The sequence below is a fragment of the Pygocentrus nattereri genome, chromosome 5, assembly GCF_015220715.1.
Source record: "Pygocentrus nattereri isolate fPygNat1 chromosome 5, fPygNat1.pri, whole genome shotgun sequence".
NCBI lineage: Eukaryota > Metazoa > Chordata > Actinopteri > Characiformes > Serrasalmidae > Pygocentrus > Pygocentrus nattereri.
Window position 1 is genome coordinate 41,581,369 of NC_051215.1, and position 22,936 is coordinate 41,604,304.

Sequence of the window (22,936 nt, forward strand, 5' to 3'; positions counted from 1 at the left end):
GAAAACATGCTTTATTAGGTTTTCATTTTTGGTTGAAATGATTTCATGCGTTTTCTTGGAGACTTGCATACTGTGATCCTATCAGTATAAAACCCCAGTTTTGTTTTCTGTAGGTATCATAGATGCAGTGAAAAAGGACAATCCCCGACCTGTGAAGCGTAAGAAAGGCTGGCCCAAAGGCGTAAAGCGAGGCCCACCCAAATGGAGACTAAAGAAAGAGAGAAAGATGGGCTTTAAGCTCAATCTCTACACACCACCTGAGACACCCATGGTCAGTGTGGATCAGGAGCCAGATGAGGAGCAGGTAGCCAGCCCTGTGTCTGTTCCAGAAGACTGTGAGCCCTGCAGAGAGCCAGAGCCTGTGAAGGCAGAGCAGAACACTTTAGTCTCAGAGAACCTGAGGCCTGAGCCACAGGAACCCACTGAGGAACATGAGGATGATGAACATTTGGATAAACCTGACTCTGTGGATACTTCTTGTGGCGCTGAGAGCAATGAGGCTCCAATCGGTCCTGTGAATTTTGCTGAGCAGTCCACTGAGAATACAGAAGAGGGAGGGAATCAGGAACCGGACGAGGAAGAGGAGCATGAATGCACGGCATCTCAGGACCCAGAGGAACGAGATGATGAAGAAGAGGAAGAGGAAGAGCCAGAGCCCACTCATGTGGAAGATCATGATGCAGATGATGAGGATGATGGTCATGTGGATTCCAGTGAGCCAAGGAAAGAGGATCCTGTAGCAGTGCCAGATGACAAGGAGCCTCTGGATGACACTGAACCTACTCCAGAGCCCTGTAATGACAAGAAGGAGCAGGACCTTCCTGAGGAGTGCGCGGGGGAGGTGGCCTCAGATAGTGGCCTCGTCAACATGGATGCGCAGGACAACACTAGAGACTCGGACCATCATCCTGACTCTGGATCAGAAGAGGATGAAAGCAGTCAAAATGTTCCGCAGAAAGAGCAAGATGCTGGACCTTTGACACCTGCAATAAAGGAGGACCACAGTATTTGTCCAGAGATTGACATGGAAACCGCCCAGGCAGTTCAGTCCCTAACACAAGAGGCTGAGCAAGAGAGGCACTTCCAAGACTGTGTGGAGACCCAGGAGGCCTGTCGTAGCCTACAAAGATATGTTCATGTGGACCAGAGCCCTCAAATGACTCCGGTTGATGACTGCCAGCAGTCAGACCACAGCAGCCCGCTCTCTTCTGTGCACTCCCACCCCAGCCAATCTGTGCGATCAGTCAACAGCCCAGCTGTGTCTATTCTAGAGAGCAGCTACACTCAGATCAGCCCCGAGCAGGGTGCCATCTCTGTACACTCTCTCCATAACAACATGGAGACTAGCCCAATGATGGACGTCCCCTCTGTGTCCGACCACTCTCAGCAGGTGGTGGACAGTGGCTTCAGTGACCTTGGCAGCATTGAAAGCACCACAGAGAACTATGAGAATCCCAGCAGCTATGACTCCACGCTGGGCAGCAGCATTTGTGGCACGGGAGCTAGCGCTGGCGCCTCCTCCCAGAGCAGCTGTTCCTATGGCAACCTCTCCTCCGGTGGCAGCCATGGACAGAGCAGCTGTGCCGTGTCCCAGCAGATGGCCGGCCCTGTGGTGAACAATACTGGCGCCTGCAGCATGCTCCAGCAGAACAGCATGAGCTCCCCACAGGGTTGCAGTGTCAAATCCCCACAAGGCTGTGTACCAGAGAGACAGCCCAGCCACGGGCATGGCCATGGGCATGGACATGCACATGGCCACGGGCATGGGCATGGACACAGCCACCACCACAACCACCACCATCACCATCCACATCAACACCAACACCAACACCATCAGCATCAACATCAACATCAGCACCACCAGCAGCCTCTATCGCACTGCTCAATGCCTGCAAGCTTCCCTCCACCCATGCAACTTCCTGACATCCCTGAGTCCAACAACCCCTCCACCAATCTGGGGCTGTATGAGAGGATGGGCCAGGGTGAGTATGGGGGTGGGCACTATGGACAACCCTCAGCTACCTTCAGCCTGGCTAAGCTCCAGCAGCTTACTAACACGCTCATAGACCATCCCCTACCCTTCAGCCATTCTGGATCACATCCCATTACATCTTACGCCAACAACAATGGGTCACTGTCTTCACAGCTTGGTCCTCACAACCCCACCCTGGTGTCTCTGTCTCAGCCTCCACATACAGTCACAGGTGGAGGTCCACAAACACAGGCCACAATGACTCCACCTCCTAACATGACGCCTCCCCCCATGATGCTGCAACGCAACATGGCCACACCCAATATGAACTTGCCTCCCTCGCAGAGACTGCAAACACAAATGACCCCCAAAAACCATCACCATCACCCGGTGTCCATACGCTCCAAATCAGCTCCGCTGCCTCCTCACCACCAGCAGCAGATGTATGGCAGGAGCCCACAGACCGTAACCATGCAGGCTCCTAGCAGGACGTTGGCCATGCCACCCCGCATGAACATGGGTGTGAACCTCATGCCAGCTTCGGCTTATAACGTCAACTCGATGAACGTGAACGTAAACATGGCTCCACTTAACGCAATGAATACGTACCGGGTGACCCAGCCCATGATGAATGGGGGCTACCATAGCAACCCACCCTATATGAATCAGACTCCACAGTACTCTATGCAGATGGGCATGATGGGTACTCAGCCTTACCCACAGCAGCCCATGCAGGCCCCTCCCCACGGCAATATGATGTACAGTCCAGCAGGCCACCACGGTTATGTGAACACTGGTATGTCCAAACAACCCTTAAATGGACCTTATATGAGACGATAATCGCTAATGACCTCTGGTTTCCAAGAGGTCATGATATAATAGTCAGCTTGATGACTTGAGGTAGTTCTTGTGTTGATTTTCATTGTTAATGTTCGCTTTTCTGAATTTTTCTGAAAAACCAGCACTTGGTAAGAATGCAAAAAAGTTGTGTTTTAATGGCTAATCTTTAGCTTTTTCCCTATTTATGGGAAGCCTTACATCATCAGAATTTAATGTAACATTTAAATGTAAATCTCTTCAAACTGCATTGCAGTTTAATAGGGATTGCATTGTGCTTTTTTTTCTGGGGGGGACTTGCATTATGGAACCTTTAAATGTGCCTGCATTGTATGCCTTTTCAATGTACATGTTTAGCAATCGCAAGGTTATGTTTCTAAGTCTGTACTCATGCCTTCATATTATTTATTGTAAATCTACTTTTATATTTTTTTAAGTGTAAGGTAAAACTTAGCATGCTCTAATGTCTTTGTTAGTGACAGTGCATCAAAGTAGTACTGTACAGTGTTGTGCTTAAAAGCAAGCAATTTTATATTAAATGTATGGCCTTGGTTAGGTTTCCCTCTTATGGAAGGAAAAATTAAACTATATTTTTGTTGATTCTAATACTGTAAAGATTTTAAACATTGTCATGGTTTTTGAGTGTTAAGCTTCGAAGGTTCTATTGCTAATTGTGTATAATTTGTTACTTTTTAACAAGTTTCTTTACCTGAGGCAGCTTTCTGTTTTTATACAAACTAAAGCAATTTCAGTCAAAATAGCAAAATAAATGTCAGTATTTGTACATGTAGAATTCTAAATCAAGGGGAGGGAATACAAAAAAAGTACATTTCACAGGGGCAGTGATCAGAAATTGTCAATTTATTCCAAAGTTGGTCTTTTATGAAATGCCTTTAAACGTACATTTTCATTCCATCTGTAGATTTTTTTATCTTTATAAAACATCTGATTTATATTTTACTGAAATGTAGAACAGTGACCTTGTTAATAGACAAAACAGATGGCATGTATAAAGGTAAATTGTATTGGTGTCTGTTTGTATAGCTTATTTTGTAGCCTTTGTACCTGTACAGAATGGGAGTTTGACGTAAGAGGGATATCCTGACTGTACTAATTAATGGATCAACAGTCCTGTATTTATGAGTTACCTTTTTAGTTGGTCACTTAAATGCTGTACATTTTAGCAGAAAATAAATTATGATGAGCCACTGACAGACTTAAACCTGAGTATGGACTGTTTGTAAAGCATTTGCTCATCTGCCCAACACTTTGTTCATGGTGCAATATTCAAATCATTCACCTCACATTTGTGTTGGTTCACTCTAAATATGTCTGCCAATAGTCATGGTTCTTTCTGTTTTGTTCCTTTGAGAATTTTAAACATTCTTATTGCTTTTCAATAGTGTAGTTATTAGGGCGAACTCCTGGCTGAGAGCTGTATTTCTAGCTAATCTTGTGAACACATTCTTAACCATTTCAAAAGTCCACATGAAGTATTCCATGTAAAATGGTGTAAATCATAGCTAGCTCCATTTCGGGTTATATACACAAGAGACTATTTAATCATTTCCCCCCAAAAAACTACATGTAGTAGATCCAAATGGCCCCACGTTTCTAGGGGGGTTATGAGTTTTCACTATTTGTTTTGTGCCTTTTGCTCTTGTAGCTGAACATCCAGGACTCGCAGTTGCTTTAGAAATCCTCTGTTGGGTAGAATGCAGCGTTGTTCTTTTACATGTTCAATGGCATCAACAACAGTCTTGTCCTTGTAGATCATTAAGTAAGCCAAAAACAAAGTAGCTGACCGACTTCGTCCCATGACGCAATGCACCAGCAGTTTACCTGAAACAATAGGAAATTATTACTATGTGTAATTATACTCTTGCCTTTTGGTTGACAGTTTGTTAAGGAAACACCAAGTATTGGTGATTCATGGTTAAATTACAGACTATTCTCAGAGAGACAATAACCCTGTTTAAGGTCAGCACCCATGTGTGTCCCTCAGGAGAGCTTTAAAACAGCCTGTGTCTGGAGAAGGTTGCGCTCCTCTTTAAGACCTCGCATTTGAATTCTGTGGAGTTTGTTTTGTGAGCCTGTGTGTTTGTGCTTATGTGTACTACTTTCTTATCTAAAGATGTTTATCATGCCCCATCTCTCCCTCTCTCTCTCTGCTCACTCTCTTTACTCACTCTCTGGGCTGCTGAGTGCATGGTCAATAAATTGAGCTGCAGGGTAGAAAAACTGAGAGAGGTTGAAAGTCGGAATGTCTTCTGCCTCCACTCCATAGTAATCGATGTTCATGCCGTGGTAGTAGTCTGGACCTGTGGCAACATTATTCCATTTTCCCTCAGCTGCATTCAGGATGTGTGTTATCCCCATCTTTTCCAGGTTGTGGCGCTCTAAAGCTGTTTTCCTGTGAAGGAACATTGACAGTTTATGAAATCAGTAAATATAGTGCATTGGTACATGGATACAGTCAGTAAAGAGAACTGTTCCTTTTTTATGATGAGCCATCCCAAGTGTCATGAACTTCATTAACAAAAGATCTGCGCCTGTTTGCTTACTCATCATCTTGCTTACTCATCTCCAATGTAGACGCGAGGCCAGACTTCGTTGACGTGGGTGTATGCTGCTCCTGAGCTGCGCCAGAACAGTTTCTCCAGCTCAAATACCCCAGGTGTGATATACTCGCTGTCTGAATCACACGGCATTGGTTTGTAAGCGTTCTTTGTTGTGCTCTGCTTTGAAGCGTTAGATTTCATCTTCTTTTTCAACCCTGTGCTGATCAGCCAGAAGCTCAAGAGCTACTCTGTTTGGAGAGATATTGAAAGGAAGAATTCTTAGAGATTTTGAACATGAATGTTTTATTTGTTTATCAGCACACTTTATTTTTGGTTGATTGTGAATAAAAGGGGAGGGGAAATAAGTTTTCAGACACTAGTTTTTGTCGTTTATTAAACTTCCAGTGCATATAGCCACTTGAAATGTACCCACATAAAGTATGTATTTGTTAGCATAGGCAAATATGTGTATTAAACATTAATAGGGAAAAATATTCAGACACACTTCATTCAGATGTTGCCTTCTGGTTTCACACAGCAAGTAGCAATAACCGTTAAAGTAAAGGAGCTTCCTCAAATTCTCAGGCACAACGTTATTAAATAACACTCAACTGGAAAAAAGTACACATCTAGCAAAGACCCTAAACACCTCTGTCAGTACTGTTGGTTCATTATGTAAGTGGAAAGTTCATGGAACCACAGCGGACCAGAGTGTCATGCAAGTATTTTACACACTCAGGCTAATGATGTGGAGGATGAGAGAGAAGCCAGCAGCCTTACCCTACACGAAACTTGTCACACAGAGAAGCACATCTAAACTTTCTGTAGTGTTCAGACAAATCTGAACTCTTTTGAAACGATGTACTGTAGTCAGACCTTTTGGCAACAATTCAGCTTGTATTTGGTGAAAGAAGGGCTGTGTGTATAATTTCATGAACACCATAAAGACAGTGAAGTATGGAGGTGTGAGCATCATCATGTGGGGCTGTTCCTCTGCAACTACTACTGGAGCGTTTCATGTCATCAAGGGGAATATGGAACATGAATGGACTCAGGAGGAGAATTTAATCCCACTGGACAAGAAAGCGAATCTGGGGAGAAGTTGGACAGTTTAACAAAAATAAAGTTTTTAAAAAGGAAGGTGAAAGTGTGCAAATAGCTTGGACATCTAATCTCAACATTCAAATCATTTGATTTGAATTACATTGAAAATCTATTTTGAACATGCTTGTCCATCAGTGAGACCCTTGGGGAATTGCAGACAGTGTCTGTATACTTGTTTCCCCTCACTGCAAGAACAGCGTCTGAACATTATTTACTGCTAATCCAATCCACTGCAAACACACTGATGTGCAAATTCATTTTCCCCCCACTATAAGTCTGTACAGAGTCTTGCTGATTAGCAACCCATTGAACAGAGCCCCAGAGTATTTGTATTGCCTACTCCTAACCATCTAGGAGATAACAGTTGAGCAGACAACTGGATGCTGGAGACCAATAACACCTGGTTTTATGAGCTCTCACTCAATATGGAAATAGTCAATCAGTACAGTTGTATACAAGTGCTTACCTTCAGGAGCGACTGTCTGATGTCTACAGTTTGACTGTACACTGAGCACACACTGCACGTCTGTTCAGCCCATAACCGCCACCAGATCTCAAATGATATTTTTAGGTCATTGATCTACAAGCCTTGACCTTAGCAACATGCAGGAGGGGCTGATGTGAGAAGCACGTGTGTCTTTTAGCTCTGAACACACGACACTGAGGCCGGCCTCTGCTCCCTGCAGCTACAGACCCCGAGTGTGGACAGCAGGACACAGAGCGCGTGACTCCATTTCAGTTTGACTCCCACTTCAGCCTGATGTCTCATTCTTATCACATGATATCACAAATCATTTTATTTGCCAAATAGGAAAGTATACCGAGACAAAACAATTTTTTGTGCCACATCAGGCACTGTCCATCAAACTGTCAGCTCAGGCTAGCTTGCACCATCTGTAATAACAGGCTAAAAGAAGCACACAAGAAAACGTTTAAGCCCCCAGAAGACTCCACTTAAATACCTTTTATCACCAGATAATGAAGTGGCTTTACAAGATGTCCATACGTGAGGACTGACCAAATAAATGTAGGTCCATTTGCATTAAAAAGGGAATCTGACCTGGATTTTTTTTTTTCTGCGACTGCATATTAAATTATATTCATATTCATAATCATATTAAAACATGCCTACCAGTGTATTAATGCCTACGTAAATAGATTAAATCACAAAAGCTTACCGTCAGCAGCTACGTTAACTGAATTTATCAAGCTAAGTTAACGAGACTGAGCTAAACTTTATCAGTCAATCTTAGAACCAGTATAAGTAGTAAATCGTTTTGCCTTAGATAAATCCAATTAAATAAAAACTAAAGAGAAACATCACCCCCCTCTAGATGATCAGCAAGGTGTTTAATTTTCCTCAGTATCACCTGTTTACCATCTCTTAACCTAATGAATTTGACTAATTTACTGTGAACACTGTTTTTAGGGGGTTTTGTGGATAAAAGATATCAATGCTTCTCAGATACCATCTTTGAATGATATGATCCCCAGTCCTTTGACACAGGCTTGCTTTACTGTAAATCGCATCCTCTTGGCACTGATGTCTGAGCAGCCTGTAAGCCTGTAAGGATAAAGTAAGTGAACATAAGTGAGATTCTATTTGGTGTATGTTTCTAGTAATTGTTTTCATGTATATAGAGCTTTTGTATGTATTTTTACATAATGATTAAAGAGAAACAGCCACATGTCTCCAGAAATGAGTAGTTCATTAACTGGATCAGTGTAATTTCTGAATTGGATTAGTCTAATTTCTGAATAAACCCATGGATTTTAAAACATATGTATTATAACAGATTGTGTGAAAATGCACTGAGTTTACTTTCAAATGCATACATCATTTTCAGCATAAGCTATAGGATAAGTGTGCCCATTAAGCCCGCCAAAATTTTTTGCAGGTATTTTTTATAGATAAAGACCTGATTTATAACAGAAGGTTAATCTCTATGTGTATTTATTCATTTGTTCATGTATATTTTAAAAAGTCTGGCATTGACTACAGTTACCCAACGCATCAATACGATCATTGCCAAAAGTAAGAGCACTGAAATGCAGTTGTGTATCTTTTTTATTATGTATGTGTATAAATTATGTACTTTTTATGACTTTTTCCAGTGTATATATAATATGATTAATGTCACTAACACAAACAGCAATAATATTTCCCTCACTTAGTGCAAGGGTTCTCAAAACTAGTTCTCAGGGCCCTCCAGAGGGTCCACTCCCCCCCCCCCCCCCCCTTTTATCACCAGATAATGAAGTGGCTTTACAAGATGTCCATACGTGAGGACTGACCAAATAAATGTAGGTCCATTTGCATTAAAAAGGGAATCTGACCTGGATTTTTTTTTTTCTGCGACTGCATATTAAATTATATTCATATAAATAATCATATTAAAACATGCCTACCAGTGTATTAATGCCTACGTAAATAGATTAAATCACAAAAGCTTACCGTCAGCAGCTACGTTAACTGAATTTATCAAGCTAAGTTAACGAGACTGAGCTAAACTTTATCAGTCAATCTTAGAACCAGTATAAGTAGTAAATCGTTTTGCCTTAGATAAATCCAATTAAATAAAAACTAAAGAGAAACATCACCCCCCTCTAGATGATCAGCAAGGTGTTTAATTTTCCTCAGTATCACCTGTTTACCATCTCTTAACCTAATGAATTTGACTAATTTACTGTGAACACTGTTTTTAGGGGGTTTTGTGGATAAAAGATATCAATGCTTCTCAGATACCATCTTTGAATGATATGATCCCCAGTCCTTTGACACAGGCTTGCTTTACTGTAAATCGCATCCTCTTGGCACTGATGTCTGAGCAGCCTGTAAGCCTGTAAGGATAAAGTAAGTGAACATAAGTGAGATTCTATTTGGTGTATGTTTCTAGTAATTGTTTTCATGTATATAGAGCTTTTGTATGTATTTTTACATAATGATTAAAGAGAAACAGCCACATGTCTCCAGAAATGAGTAGTTCATTAACTGGATCAGTGTAATTTCTGAATTGGATTAGTCTAATTTCTGAATAAACCCATGGATTTTAAAACATATGTATTATAACAGATTGTGTGAAAATGCACTGAGTTTACTTTCAAATGCATACATCATTTTCAGCATAAGCTATAGGATAAGTGTGCCCATTAAGCCCGCCAAAATTTTTTGCAGGTATTTTTTATAGATAAAGACCTGATTTATAACAGAAGGTTAATCTCTATGTGTATTTATTCATTTGTTCATGTATATTTTAAAAAGTCTGGCATTGACTACAGTTACCCAACGCATCAATACGATCATTGCCAAAAGTAAGAGCACTGAAATGCAGTTGTGTATCTTTTTTATTATGTATGTGTATAAATTATGTACTTTTTATGACTTTTTCCAGTGTATATATAATATGATTAATGTCACTAACACAAACAGCAATAATATTTCCCTCACTTAGTGCAAGGGTTCTCAAAACTAGTTCTCAGGGCCCTCCAGAGGGTCCACTCCCCCCCCCCCCCCCCCTTTTATCACCAGATAATGAAGTGGCTTTACAAGATGTCCATACGTGAGGACTGACCAAATAAATGTAGGTCCATTTGCATTAAAAAGGGAATCTGACCTGGATTTTTTTTTTTCTGCGACTGCATATTAAATTATATTCATATAAATAATCATATTAAAACATGCCTACCAGTGTATTAATGCCTACGTAAATAGATTAAATCACAAAAGCTTACCGTCAGCAGCTACGTTAACTGAATTTATCAAGCTAAGTTAACGAGACTGAGCTAAACTTTATCAGTCAATCTTAGAACCAGTATAAGTAGTAAATCGTTTTGCCTTAGATAAATCCAATTAAATAAAAACTAAAGAGAAACATCACCCCCCTCTAGATGATCAGCAAGGTGTTTAATTTTCCTCAGTATCACCTGTTTACCATCTCTTAACCTAATGAATTTGACTAATTTACTGTGAACACTGTTTTTAGGGGGTTTTGTGGATAAAAGATATCAATGCTTCTCAGATACCATCTTTGAATGATATGATCCCCAGTCCTTTGACACAGGCTTGCTTTACTGTAAATCGCATCCTCTTGGCACTGATGTCTGAGCAGCCTGTAAGCCTGTAAGGATAAAGTAAGTGAACATAAGTGAGATTCTATTTGGTGTATGTTTCTAGTAATTGTTTTCATGTATATAGAGCTTTTGTATGTATTTTTACATAATGATTAAAGAGAAACAGCCACATGTCTCCAGAAATGAGTAGTTCATTAACTGGATCAGTGTAATTTCTGAATTGGATTAGTCTAATTTCTGAATAAACCCATGGATTTTAAAACATATGTATTATAACAGATTGTGTGAAAATGCACTGAGTTTACTTTCAAATGCATACATCATTTTCAGCATAAGCTATAGGATAAGTGTGCCCATTAAGCCCGCCAAAATTTTTTGCAGGTATTTTTTATAGATAAAGACCTGATTTATAACAGAAGGTTAATCTCTATGTGTATTTATTCATTTGTTCATGTATATTTTAAAAAGTCTGGCATTGACTACAGTTACCCAACGCATCAATACGATCATTGCCAAAAGTAAGAGCACTGAAATGCAGTTGTGTATCTTTTTTATTATGTATGTGTATAAATTATGTACTTTTTATGACTTTTTCCAGTGTATATATAATATGATTAATGTCACTAACACAAACAGCAATAATATTTCCCTCACTTAGTGCAAGGGTTCTCAAAACTAGTTCTCAGGGCCCTCCAGAGGGTCCACTCCCCCCCCCCCCCCTTTTATCACCAGATAATGAAGTGGCTTTACAAGATGTCCATACGTGAGGACTGACCAAATAAATGTAGGTCCATTTGCATTAAAAAGGGAATCTGACCTGGATTTTTTTTTTTCTGCGACTGCATATTAAATTATATTCATATTCATAATCATATTAAAACATGCCTACCAGTGTATTAATGCCTACGTAAATAGATTAAATCACAAAAGCTTACCGTCAGCAGCTACGTTAACTGAATTTATCAAGCTAAGTTAACGAGACTGAGCTAAACTTTATCAGTCAATCTTAGAACCAGTATAAGTAGTAAATCGTTTTGCCTTAGATAAATCCAATTAAATAAAAACTAAAGAGAAACATCACCCCCCTCTAGATGATCAGCAAGGTGTTTAATTTTCCTCAGTATCACCTGTTTACCATCTCTTAACCTAATGAATTTGACTAATTTACTGTGAACACTGTTTTTAGGGGGTTTTGTGGATAAAAGATATCAATGCTTCTCAGATACCATCTTTGAATGATATGATCCCCAGTCCTTTGACACAGGCTTGCTTTACTGTAAATCGCATCCTCTTGGCACTGATGTCTGAGCAGCCTGTAAGCCTGTAAGGATAAAGTAAGTGAACATAAGTGAGATTCTATTTGGTGTATGTTTCTAGTAATTGTTTTCATGTATATAGAGCTTTTGTATGTATTTTTACATAATGATTAAAGAGAAACAGCCACATGTCTCCAGAAATGAGTAGTTCATTAACTGGATCAGTGTAATTTCTGAATTGGATTAGTCTAATTTCTGAATAAACCCATGGATTTTAAAACATATGTATTATAACAGATTGTGTGAAAATGCACTGAGTTTACTTTCAAATGCATACATCATTTTCAGCATAAGCTATAGGATAAGTGTGCCCATTAAGCCCGCCAAAATTTTTTGCAGGTATTTTTTATAGATAAAGACCTGATTTATAACAGAAGGTTAATCTCTATGTGTATTTATTCATTTGTTCATGTATATTTTAAAAAGTCTGGCATTGACTACAGTTACCCAACGCATCAATACGATCATTGCCAAAAGTAAGAGCACTGAAATGCAGTTGTGTATCTTTTTTATTATGTATGTGTATAAATTATGTACTTTTTATGACTTTTTCCAGTGTATATATAATATGATTAATGTCACTAACACAAACAGCAATAATATTTCCCTCACTTAGTGCAAGGGTTCTCAAAACTAGTTCTCAGGGCCCTCCAGAGGGTCCACTCCCCCCCCCCCCCCCCCCCTCTAAGAGAGAGTCCAAAAATGTGAACCATCTGAGAAACCCTGAGGACTGATTTGAGAACCTCTCACTCAGTGTGCTAGTAGTCCTGTTTGTATTTTGGCTTCATTAAGACACATCATGTTTTTTGACTCATGGCAGATAAAATCAGAGCCATGGAGACGGCAAATCTGCTAAAAGGCCAGGGAGTGTGTGTCCTGTCCCGCAGGAGACGACTCGGCCTGGGCTCAATTCCACCAGCCAATTATTCCCTCCCCACGCTGCCTGCTGTGAGCCCTCCTACAGGCAGCTGTCCTTTCTGAGGCCCAGTGACTAAAAGAGTCCAATTTGACAAAAATAGGAAATCTCAGCAGAGCGGGACTTGTAATTTAATCCAAAAGGTGTTTCTTTTTTGAGCCGACTTTAACAGAGTCTCTGTAACGCGAGCTTGGCTGCTGCAAATGGGATGGTAATTGCTTTTCGCTTCCCAGATATGTGAAAAGGACACATGAATCATCTCTTTTCAGAGACATCAGTGCTGTATATGTTTTTTTTTTTTTTTTCCTTTTCTCCCCTCACATCCTCAGTCACTGCCATCACTCACCTTGACAGGGAAGTCATTAAATTGGTGATGTTGGATTCCTTTTATTGTTTTGTCAGGTTCACTTAGTCCTTCAACCTTGAAATCTCACTCGTCCCCAAACGAATGTGGCCGTGCTGTTGCGGTTTGTGAGATCAGGTCTTAATTTTCATATCTAAAATCATCCCAACATACAGTAATAGGGTTTACCACCCACAGTTCCATCAGACGCTATGCTTTTTGCACTCTTTCAGGCAGGTATACCATAAATAAAAAGTAACCCGTGTCAGCAGTGCAGAAAATGTGTGGAAAAATGGGCATGCTTTGAGAAGGGAAGGTGTTATTCATAGTCTGCACCTGAGATAACACCCCAGAGGAGGTTGTTATTAATAGCTGCTCTCTGGAATGTGTGTATTGTGGCCATACCAAATCCCACACTGTAGAGTTATTCTGTACACCACCTGCGAATCATGCTCCTGAAATATTTACCAGAGAGCTTGAAATTAATTTTCCATGAAGATCTTAATTAATTATATAAGCGTATCGATCTCAGCAGTAATTGCTTCATTATGTTAGTTGCCTTGAGTGAAGGCATTTAAGTCAGTTTCCTGAAGTAGTCCACAAAGGTTGGGCAGATTTCAGGCTCTTTCAGACAATGATGACATCATTCAGGGTGTGACCCTCACATGTCATGAGGAAAGAGGACAGTTGACTCATATAGAGTATGAGTCCAGTGCTTGTCTAGATAAAATATAAACAGAATGAGATAATGGCTTGCTCTTCAGCCCATCGGAATAGCTCACTGGGGGTCTGTCTCAATGGCCTGGTCTTACTCAGTGTCCTTGTAATAGCTTCTCACTCATCTTGAAAGTCTGTGGTCAAATACGTCAGACTTTCCATCTTGTTTTAGCACATCTTCAGCGAAGGCAGAAGAGGAACCGAAAAACTTTGTAAAAGCTGAATCCTCCAACCATGGCTAACCACCTGCAAGAACTGAGATATTGGCAAGTGAAAGCGTCTTAAATACTTGCAACAGGACTACAGCTTTATAACATTCACCTAAAATCTACATTTTATACAGTGCTGTGCAAAATCAGATGCCACAGTTGAGATACAACCTGCATGCATAAAGAGGGAAGAATGATTAAAAGATACAGTGGAAATGACTCCATGTACGACCCGCTAGACCCCCAAAACTGCCACCACCACATAAACAGTACTTAAAGCTTTCATCTTTGAGAGAGAAGAAGATAAATTTCCACACTTGCTTCAGATCTGAAAAAACCAGCGAGTGTTTCTTTCCACCCTTTCACTGTGAGAAGACAATTTAACACTATGGATCTGAAGCTCAGACCTCACCATCACTGAATAATTTTGAGATGATTAGGATTGAGAGAGGCATGAAACACAACCAACTTCTAGAACTGAACTTCAGAGGTGAGGAAAAACGTTCTTACAGATTTCTTTGAAAAACTGAAGCGAATCTCCTGAAAAGAATGGATGCTGTAATAAAGACAGAGTAGACACACAATATACTGAGAAAAATTAGATATTTAATATTCATTAGATATTTAATATTAAAACTAGTTGCTGAGGCTTCTGTGTGATTTTCTGTTAAATGTCTTTGTCTATTTGTTTCTTGATGCTTAAAAATTGAATAACTTCATGGCTTTTTTGACTGGTCTCTAATTTTACATAGTACTTCATCTTGATAGCTCATATTCCTGAACATGTTCAGCTCTATTCAACACAATTTAAAAAGCAAGTTTCTTGTTCTCTTATAATCCTCAATTAAACTTAATGATGTATACCCACCTCCTATTGACTTTTGATTATGTCAACATGGGTGGGGAAAAATTATGAACAGCAATGTTTCACCTCCCACTCCTGCCACCCCACCTATCAACACACAAAAATACTCAGCCAGCTCAGGGACCATCCCTGATGCCATGTTTCACCGAGAAATATGTCATGGTTTTTAAAATTTTAATAATTTTAAGGTGCACTGAAAACCAGTTGGGCGGCACGGTTGCGCGGTGGGTAGCGCTGACGCCTCACAGCGAGGAGGGCCTGGCTTCGATTCCCCTGCCAGATGACATGGGTCCTCTCTGTGTGGAGTTTGCATGTTCTCCCCGTGTCTGCGTGGGTTTCCTCCGGGTTCTCCGGTTTCCTCCCACAGTCCAAACACATGCAGTCAGGCCAATTGGACGTGTTAAATTGCCCCTAGGTGTGAGTGTGTGAGCGACTGACTGTGTCTGTCTGTCTGCCCTGCGATGGACTGGCGACCTGTCCAGGCTCCAGCACCCCCCCGCAACCCTGATGGACGCGGCTTAGAAAATGGATGGATGGAGGGATGGATGAAAAACAGTTTTGTTCTAAGAGACAATATCTGAAAGAAAGTAAACCTGCCTGCTAGAGCAGTAAGATCATTTCACTTCCTAAGATAACTAAGTAAGAGAAAAGACTAGAAATAGGTTGAATAATCTTACAATATTCTTTAATCAAAACATCCTAATATGACACTGTAAAAAGTGACTCGTCTGATCTACTTCATGTGGTAACAAGTAAATGAACTAGTTTTATTCAACCTAAATAAATACTTTAAATGAACGATTCTTTCAATCAAAGTCATTTTGAGTTGAATAAAACTAGTTCATTTACTTGTTACCACATTAAGTAATTTTTCTAAGTAGAGCCACTTTTTACAGTGTATGTGCATGTGTGCATTTAAGATGCTTTCAGATGACATTTTACGGTGAGGAAACAAGGTGCTACATGGTCCGTTGGATGAGTAAACAATGTATGTTATCTTCAGTGTATGGTCTATGACTTTATTACATACTGTGTACTGACCCTGTGTAAGACAGGGTCCTCCTGTGTGATCATCTGTCTCACTAAAGAAAACACTGACAAAAACGAAGCTCAACCATTGACCCTGACCCAAACCAGGTTCTTAAAGTTTGAATGCTGCCTCTCAGCTTGCAGCAGAGCTGTGTTTGTTTACCTATGGATACATCTGCAGGGGTTCAGCAGAGTTTTCCTCTACAGCTCTCATAGCTGGGGCTGTGTTTGTTTGTTCAGGGATGGATGAACACCAAGACAGTGTGTGATAGGCCATTACTCATTCATCTCCTATACGCTGGCCGTGCCGAACCTGACTGACAGGTTTGGAGGGCAGGCTGTTTGTCCGCAGCAGACAGCGCAGGTCAGATATAGATAGCGTTTCATACTGTGTCTGGCATGTGGAACCTGGAGATTTGTCTTCAGCAGCCATTCTGTTCAGAGCAAAATCTTGTGAACATTGAAAAGGAACGAAAACCACAAATCGGGATGCAGTATTACAGGATATTGCAGGATATGACCTGTAGACATAGGTTCTCTGTAGAGGATGTGTACTTATTTTCACTTAGAAAATCAACAAATCATGCCATTTTAACAGGGTGCTCCAACTTCTGCATGAAACTCTATGCCCGTGTGGTGATGCAAACATGATGAGACTGCCAATGTCATTGTAAATGCAATTAAGCATAAGTTACAAAGATGATATTGTGTTTTTCCTGTAAAATTCAGACATTAATCGCCAAAAAACGCAAATTCAAAAAAGGAGCATTTCAGCTGAAACCTGACGTATTCTTTATTAAGTCTTCCAACGAAAAAAACTATCAGTTTTATCAGTCTATTTTTAACAGTTTTATCAGTTTATCATGTCCACGTTTTTTGCAAAAACAAACAGCCAGCCAGTCCATGGTAAAACTCACAAAGGACTTGTGCAGCCCCTGTAAACATATTACAGCATATGACACCCATTAGAGTGTCTCTGCAGGGGATCAGGCCTTTAAGACACACAGCCATGCATGTTTCTCATGCTCCACCTTCAAATGATAAAGAGCAGGCCACAACCATCTCACTTCACAAGAGTTCGAAAAAACAACACATGCTCATAGGCTCCTTTTGGAACAAGTTCAAAGTGTATGCCGTCTGGAAGGAATTAAAAAACTGCCATTTATTTTGCAACCCTGCTGCCCTTTGGAAGTTAATAACTATTTATGAGCAAACCCTTCAATTGCCTCTCTGATATCCACTCGCTACTGTCATGAAAGGAATATTGGTAAATGAGATCTTGCCTGACAGGCCTAGGACAAAAACACAATAGAGGGCCGAGACCCTGAGGGCACAGACTTTAGAAACAAGCTTTGTCACGTTGCTGTTGAATTTTCCTTTACAATTTGTAAGCTTCCAATTTCCTCTTCCTTTCCCGGGTGAGCCTCATGTCGAGGTGGCGGAGCTGATTGAGGAAGCCAGGATTGGGGCAAATGTCTCTGTGCTGCCTAACTGCCCGCGCTGCCTCCATTAATGTCAACTCCTCGCAGATCATGAGAAAAGCCAAGACAAGTGTCGCAGAGCGACTGACTCCCATCAAACAGTGGACAAACACCTTCCCTGAAATGGAAGAAAAGAATTTGTCCACAATGAAGAACTGGAGAACATTCATAATGAAGAATTTGAAGCAAAATGGGAAATTGTAACCCAACTCCAAAACAGTTGGAACAGTCAGTAAAATCCAAATAATAACAGAAAGCAGTGATTTGCACAACCTTTATGGCCTGTACTCAGTTAAAAACAGTACAAAGACAAAGTCAAACTGATTAACTATATTGTTTTTGTCTGTGTTTCTCTCTCTCTCTCCCTCTCTCTCTCTCTCTCTCTCTCTCTCTCTCTCTCTCTCTCTCTCTCTCCCTCCCTCTCTCTCTCCCTCCCTCCCTCCCTCTCTCTCTCCCTCCCTCCCTCTCTCTCTCTCCCTCCCTCCCTCCCCCTCTCTCTCTCTCTCTCTCTCTCTCTCTCTCTCTCTCTCTCTCTCTCTCTCTCTCCCTCCCTCTCTCTCTCCCTCCCTCCCTCCTTCCCTCTCTCTCTCTCTCTCTCTCTCTCTCTCTCTCTCTCTCTCCCTCCCTCCCTCCTCTCCCTCTCTCTCTCTCTCTCTCCCTCCCCCCCCCCCCCCTCTCTCTCCCTCTCCCTCCCCCCCCCCCCCTCTCTCTCTCTCCCTCCCTATATATATATATATATACATATATGCTGAAAGCTGTATTGTAACACAGGCAGAATGTTTGCCATTATCTTGCTGAAATAAGCAGGAACATCCCTGAAAAAGACATCTAGATGGCAGCATATGTTGCTCTAAAGTGTGTTTGTACCCCTCCGCATTAGTGGTGCCTTCACAGCATTATCCATGCCTTTGGCAAGAACACATCTCCATACTGTGACAGACGCTGGCTTTTTAACTTAGCATTGCTAAAAATCAAGATGTTCATTTTCCTCTTTGGTATGGAGGACACAAAGTCCATTATTTCCAGAAAAACTATTTGAAAGGTGGACTTTATCAAATATACTTTGCAATGTGTGAAAATGGCCAAACATATATAGTATTTGCTAAATATATTTTAATGCATTTAAAATGTTATTTTCCAAATGCATTTATGAAAATGACCAAAAATGTATTTGTTAAATATATTTTTAAAATACATTTATTTGTATTTATTTTTTCAATTGTATTTAGTTTTAACAAAGGTTACAGATATAATTGGTTATACATGAACTGAGTGAACGGCACTGATGTATTTGTTTTGCATTGTAATTTGCATTAAACATCATAGGTATGTGATAAGATAGTTCTTACATAAAAGAAATTTTAAATAAAAAAGATCAATTATCAAACAGCATTTTCACAGTTTATCAGTACCTACAACACTCGCTTTTGCCGAATTAAAGGTTCATTTGTAATAGTTTAAATTGAGATACTGGAACATTTTCAAATGTATTTGAAATAAATGTATTTTACAATATATTTGGTTAATATGACAAAATGTTTTGAAATGCATTTTAGTGTTTGGATTGTACTTCAGCATGTATTGAAATGCGTTTGAAATGCATTTCAAATATATAAAAACACATAATAATTTTTTTCTACATGGGTAGTCTTAAATTGCCCAATCCCAACTTTTTGGAAACATGTTGCAGTCATCAGTTTAGGAATAAGTATATATTCACAAAAAAATTATGAAGCTCTGAAGGTGAAACGTTATATATCTTGTCCTTATACTGTTTCTCTGTTGAATACAGGACACACTGAATTTACAAATCACTGCTTTCTGTTTTTCTATGAATTTAAGAATGTACAAAGTATTGGAATACATAGCACATCTGCTATTATATACATTATATAGACAAAAGTATTGGGACTCCTCCACATTACACCTATAGAAGCTTTCATGACATTCCATTCCATAATATGGAATTGGTCCTTCCTTTGTAGCTATAACAGTTTCCGCTCTTCTGGGAAGCTTCCTACAAGGTTTTAGAGTATGTCTGTTGGGATTTTTGCCCATTCATCTAGAAGAGCATTTGCGAAGTCCAACACTGATGTTGGACAAGAGGGTCTGGCTCACAATCTCCTTTCTATTCCATCCCAAAGGTATTTTATTGGGTTGAGGTCAGGGCTATGTCTGGGTCAGTCAAGTTCTTTCACATCAAACTCACCCAGCCATGTCTTTATGGACCTTTATTTGTGGACTGGGGCTCAGTCATGCTGGAAAATAAAAGGGTCTTCCCCAAACTGTTCCTGCAAACTTGGAAGCATATAATTGTCCAAAATGTCTTCTGCTGAAGCATTAAGATTTCATTTCATTGGAAGTAAGGGGTCAAGGCCAACCCCCGAAAAACAACCATATAGCATTATCCCTCCTCTACCAAACTCTACCATTGGCTCAATGCAGTCAGGCAGGTAATGTTCTCCTGACATTGTCCAAAACCAAACTCCTCCATCAGACTGCTAGAAGGAAGCATGAACCATCACTCCACAGAATACGTTTTCACTGGTCCAGTGTCCAGTGGTGGTGTGCTTTACACCACTCCATCCGATGCATTGTTCTTGGGGATGTAAGGCTTTCATGCAGCTGCTCACCCATGAAAACCCATACCATGAAGCTCGTGGTGCAGTTTTTGTGCTGATGTTAATTCCAGAGGAAGTTTGGAACTCTTCAGTTATTGAGTCAACACTTTTATGCACTATGTGCCTCACCACTCAGTAACCCCACTCTGTACTTTATATGATCTGACACTTCATGGCTGAGTCGCTGTGATTCCTAAACATTTTCATTTTTTGATAATACCACTCTCAAGTATCTACGAGGGAAGAAATTTCGCGAAATGATGTGTTGCAACAGTAGCATTCTATTACAATACCATGATCAAATCCAGTGAGTTCTTTAAAATGACCCATTCTTTTATGAATGTTTATAAAGGCAGACTGCATGGCTAGGTGCTTGATTTTATACACTGTGGCAATGGGACTGAATGAAACACTTAAATTCAATGGTTAAGAGTATGTCCCAATTAAGAATATGTCCCAATATTTTTGTCTATATAATGTATCTGGTCTAAAAATACTGAATGATAATATTTTTATTATCTATTACCTATCAATATCTTAATTTTGTCACAATCATGTGTATCGTGTGTCATTTGTGCTGTGTAACCTGCCTTTGTTGGCCAGTGCAGCGTGCATAAACCTTGCTGTCGGGTAGAAGAAAACACTTATGACAAAGTCAGTGGAATCGTCAGCCTCCACCCCATAATAATCTATAGTCATATCTCTGTAGAAACGAGGCCCTGTGTTTACATGAGGTGGACCACTGGCAGCATTCACAATGTGGGTGATCCCCATACTGTGCAGCATTGGCTTGTCACGGGCAGCAACTCTGGAGACAAATACAAACATTATTCCAGTCTGTATTTTTAAAGAATATCAATAATAAGAATTAAACCAATGGTTACTAGTAGAAGCAACTACTCTGCTGAAACCTTGGATACATATTAGGGATCTAGAGGGCCAAATGACGGCCCATCATGTCAGCGGCACATACTCCCTGGAAGTAAGTATAGATTTAATAAGTATAGATATAGAATCCCATAGATTTGCATAGATTTTTGGTGCGTTTTAATTTCATTTTCCTCAAGAGGCAAGGCAGAATCAAATCTATTTTTGTTCACTGGAGAGAACAACAGCTGATTTTTGTTAATGTAATGCTTATTTTCTCCAATTACCACTGCTATGATAATGCTAACTTCTTTGGAATTTGCAATGTTGTGTTAGCACTGTTAATGGTGATGTATGTTTGCTTTCCTAATGCTGCTTATGACAGCTCTATCTTACATAGTGACAAAAGGGAAAATTATGGATCAGTGCAGAACATGCAGCCCTTTTCAGCATTTTTGTTAAATCTGCAATTTTGGGGACTGTATTGATGTCACGTCCATAGGCAGCCATTCATATGACTAGAGAGGGAGTATCAATATGACAATAAAACAGCTTCATTTTGCTGTGTGAAATACATAATCACCAGTTATCTGGGTCTGTGTGGCTGAAACACACCATTGGCTTTTGGCACACCCCCTGGATTCAGTGGTTTAATACCTATGTGTTGCCTTTATCCTCTCCTTATTTTACCATTTTAGAGAAACACACCAGCCTTTTACAACCTAATCTGTATCACAATGACCAACAATTCTGACTCTGAATCAATTGCCCTGTCTATTATAATCATATGCTTTCTGTTCTTTTTTAAGTACAGGGAAACTCAGATGAAGATTCAGTTAAAAACCCTGGCGTATTCCTTCAAGCATAAATGAGCTGGGAGCTGATTTTCTGCTACTCCATACAAACCTGTCTGTAAAGTAGCCGACTGACAGCCTTATGTGATGTATATTCAGCTGTGTGCTCAACCTGTTTCCCTGCGTGTTTGCCTCATGAATGGTCGGCCTACAGCCTGGTACGTACTCATTGCCAATATATACATTGGGCCACACTTGGTTGACATGTCCGGTGGGGCGCCTGTCAGCCAACAGGAATTCCTCCAGTTCAGCAACGGATGGAGTTTCATAGGCACACAGCTCCTTAAGAGACATCCTGGTGTATTAATACACATAGAAAATTGATTTATATGTCATTAAATGTTCAAGTCTATTTAACGGTAATGGAAACAGAGATTGATTGTGCATGTGTACAAGATAGTTGGCTTAAATTTACTGTGATAAAGCAGGTTTTGCTGGTTGGTGATGATAACACTATAAGGTTTATTGCACCTTATGGCAGCATGAGTTATTGCCCAAGTAACAGCACAAAATGCATTTCTCTATTCGGCCTGCTGTTGTGTTGCTAACATGCTTGATATTCCACTAAGACACGTTCTCCATCCATCTTTATTTGAGCGGCACTATCAGAGCAGTTAAGCCCACCTGAGGCCACAGCTTGTGAAATGTGCCTGTTGCTAAGAGGCTGAGAGTGCGGAGACACAGGCCTCTCCACAACTTCAAAGTGAATAGAGGAGCTTTTTCTGGAAAGCTCACCTCACTCAGGATTCATTGACCACTGTGGCACATGATCATTTAGGATCGTGTTTACAGCTTGTGTGTGTGGAGAGGAAAAGTTGAGTGTTATGCCGCAGCTACAAGCATTTCACACTGGATATAGCCTCTCTAAATGTTTTTTTTTTTTTTTTCTTGAGCTCGAATATTCTCTACACCTCAGTGAACTTACATTTTACAGCCTGCGTCTCTTTTCCCTCTGCTTAGATCGTCTGCTCCTTTCTCCTTGGTCAGGGACGTCGTCGACAGCCAGTCCACAGATATGTCTCTGGAGGCTGTTTCCTTTTTTAAATGGTGTATAATTATAAACCTCCCTGGCTACAAAAGCCCCTTCCAGGTCTTAGCGGGCAGCCTGCTTTTGCTTTTAGAAACCTTGTAAGGACTCTCTCTCTCACTCTCTCTCTGTCTTTGTCTTTACTC

At 40.4% G+C, this 22,936-nt stretch overlaps 3 protein-coding genes across 6 annotated transcripts in view; 1 reads left to right on the plus strand and 2 right to left on the minus strand.

The window, feature by feature from the left end:
* kat6b (K(lysine) acetyltransferase 6B) overlaps positions 1 to 4,031 on the plus strand; it is a 36,126-nt gene extending 32,095 nt beyond the window's left edge. For all 4 annotated transcript variants that reach the window (XM_017696551.2, XM_017696554.2, XM_037538315.1 and 1 more), the window contains exon 17: positions 114 to 4,031. In XM_017696551.2, the coding sequence (XP_017552040.2) occupies positions 114 to 2,812 (2,699 nt within the window). In that variant the 3' untranslated portion in view covers positions 2,813 to 4,031. The remainder of the gene's footprint in view (positions 1 to 113) is intronic.
* LOC119263448 (dual specificity phosphatase DUPD1-like) lies at positions 3,656 to 7,041 on the minus strand. Its single transcript, XM_037538316.1, has 4 exons — positions 6,941 to 7,041; positions 5,390 to 5,618; positions 4,999 to 5,222; positions 3,656 to 4,651 (listed from the first exon to the last, which is right to left on the minus strand). The coding sequence occupies exons 2-4, from the start codon at positions 5,569 to 5,571 to the stop codon at positions 4,446 to 4,448; spliced, it is 612 nt and encodes a 203-aa protein (XP_037394213.1). The 5' UTR covers positions 5,572 to 5,618; positions 6,941 to 7,041; the 3' UTR covers positions 3,656 to 4,445.
* A 9,732-nt stretch (positions 7,042 to 16,773) lies between these two features.
* Positions 16,774 to 22,777, minus strand: dusp13a (dual specificity phosphatase 13a). Its single transcript, XM_017696467.2, has 4 exons — positions 22,689 to 22,777; positions 21,930 to 22,058; positions 20,633 to 20,850; positions 16,774 to 17,539 (listed from the first exon to the last, which is right to left on the minus strand). Coding segments are annotated over exons 1-4 (570 nt in total). The 5' UTR covers positions 22,691 to 22,777; the 3' UTR covers positions 16,774 to 17,318.
* Positions 22,778 to 22,936: the final 159 nt, after the last annotated feature.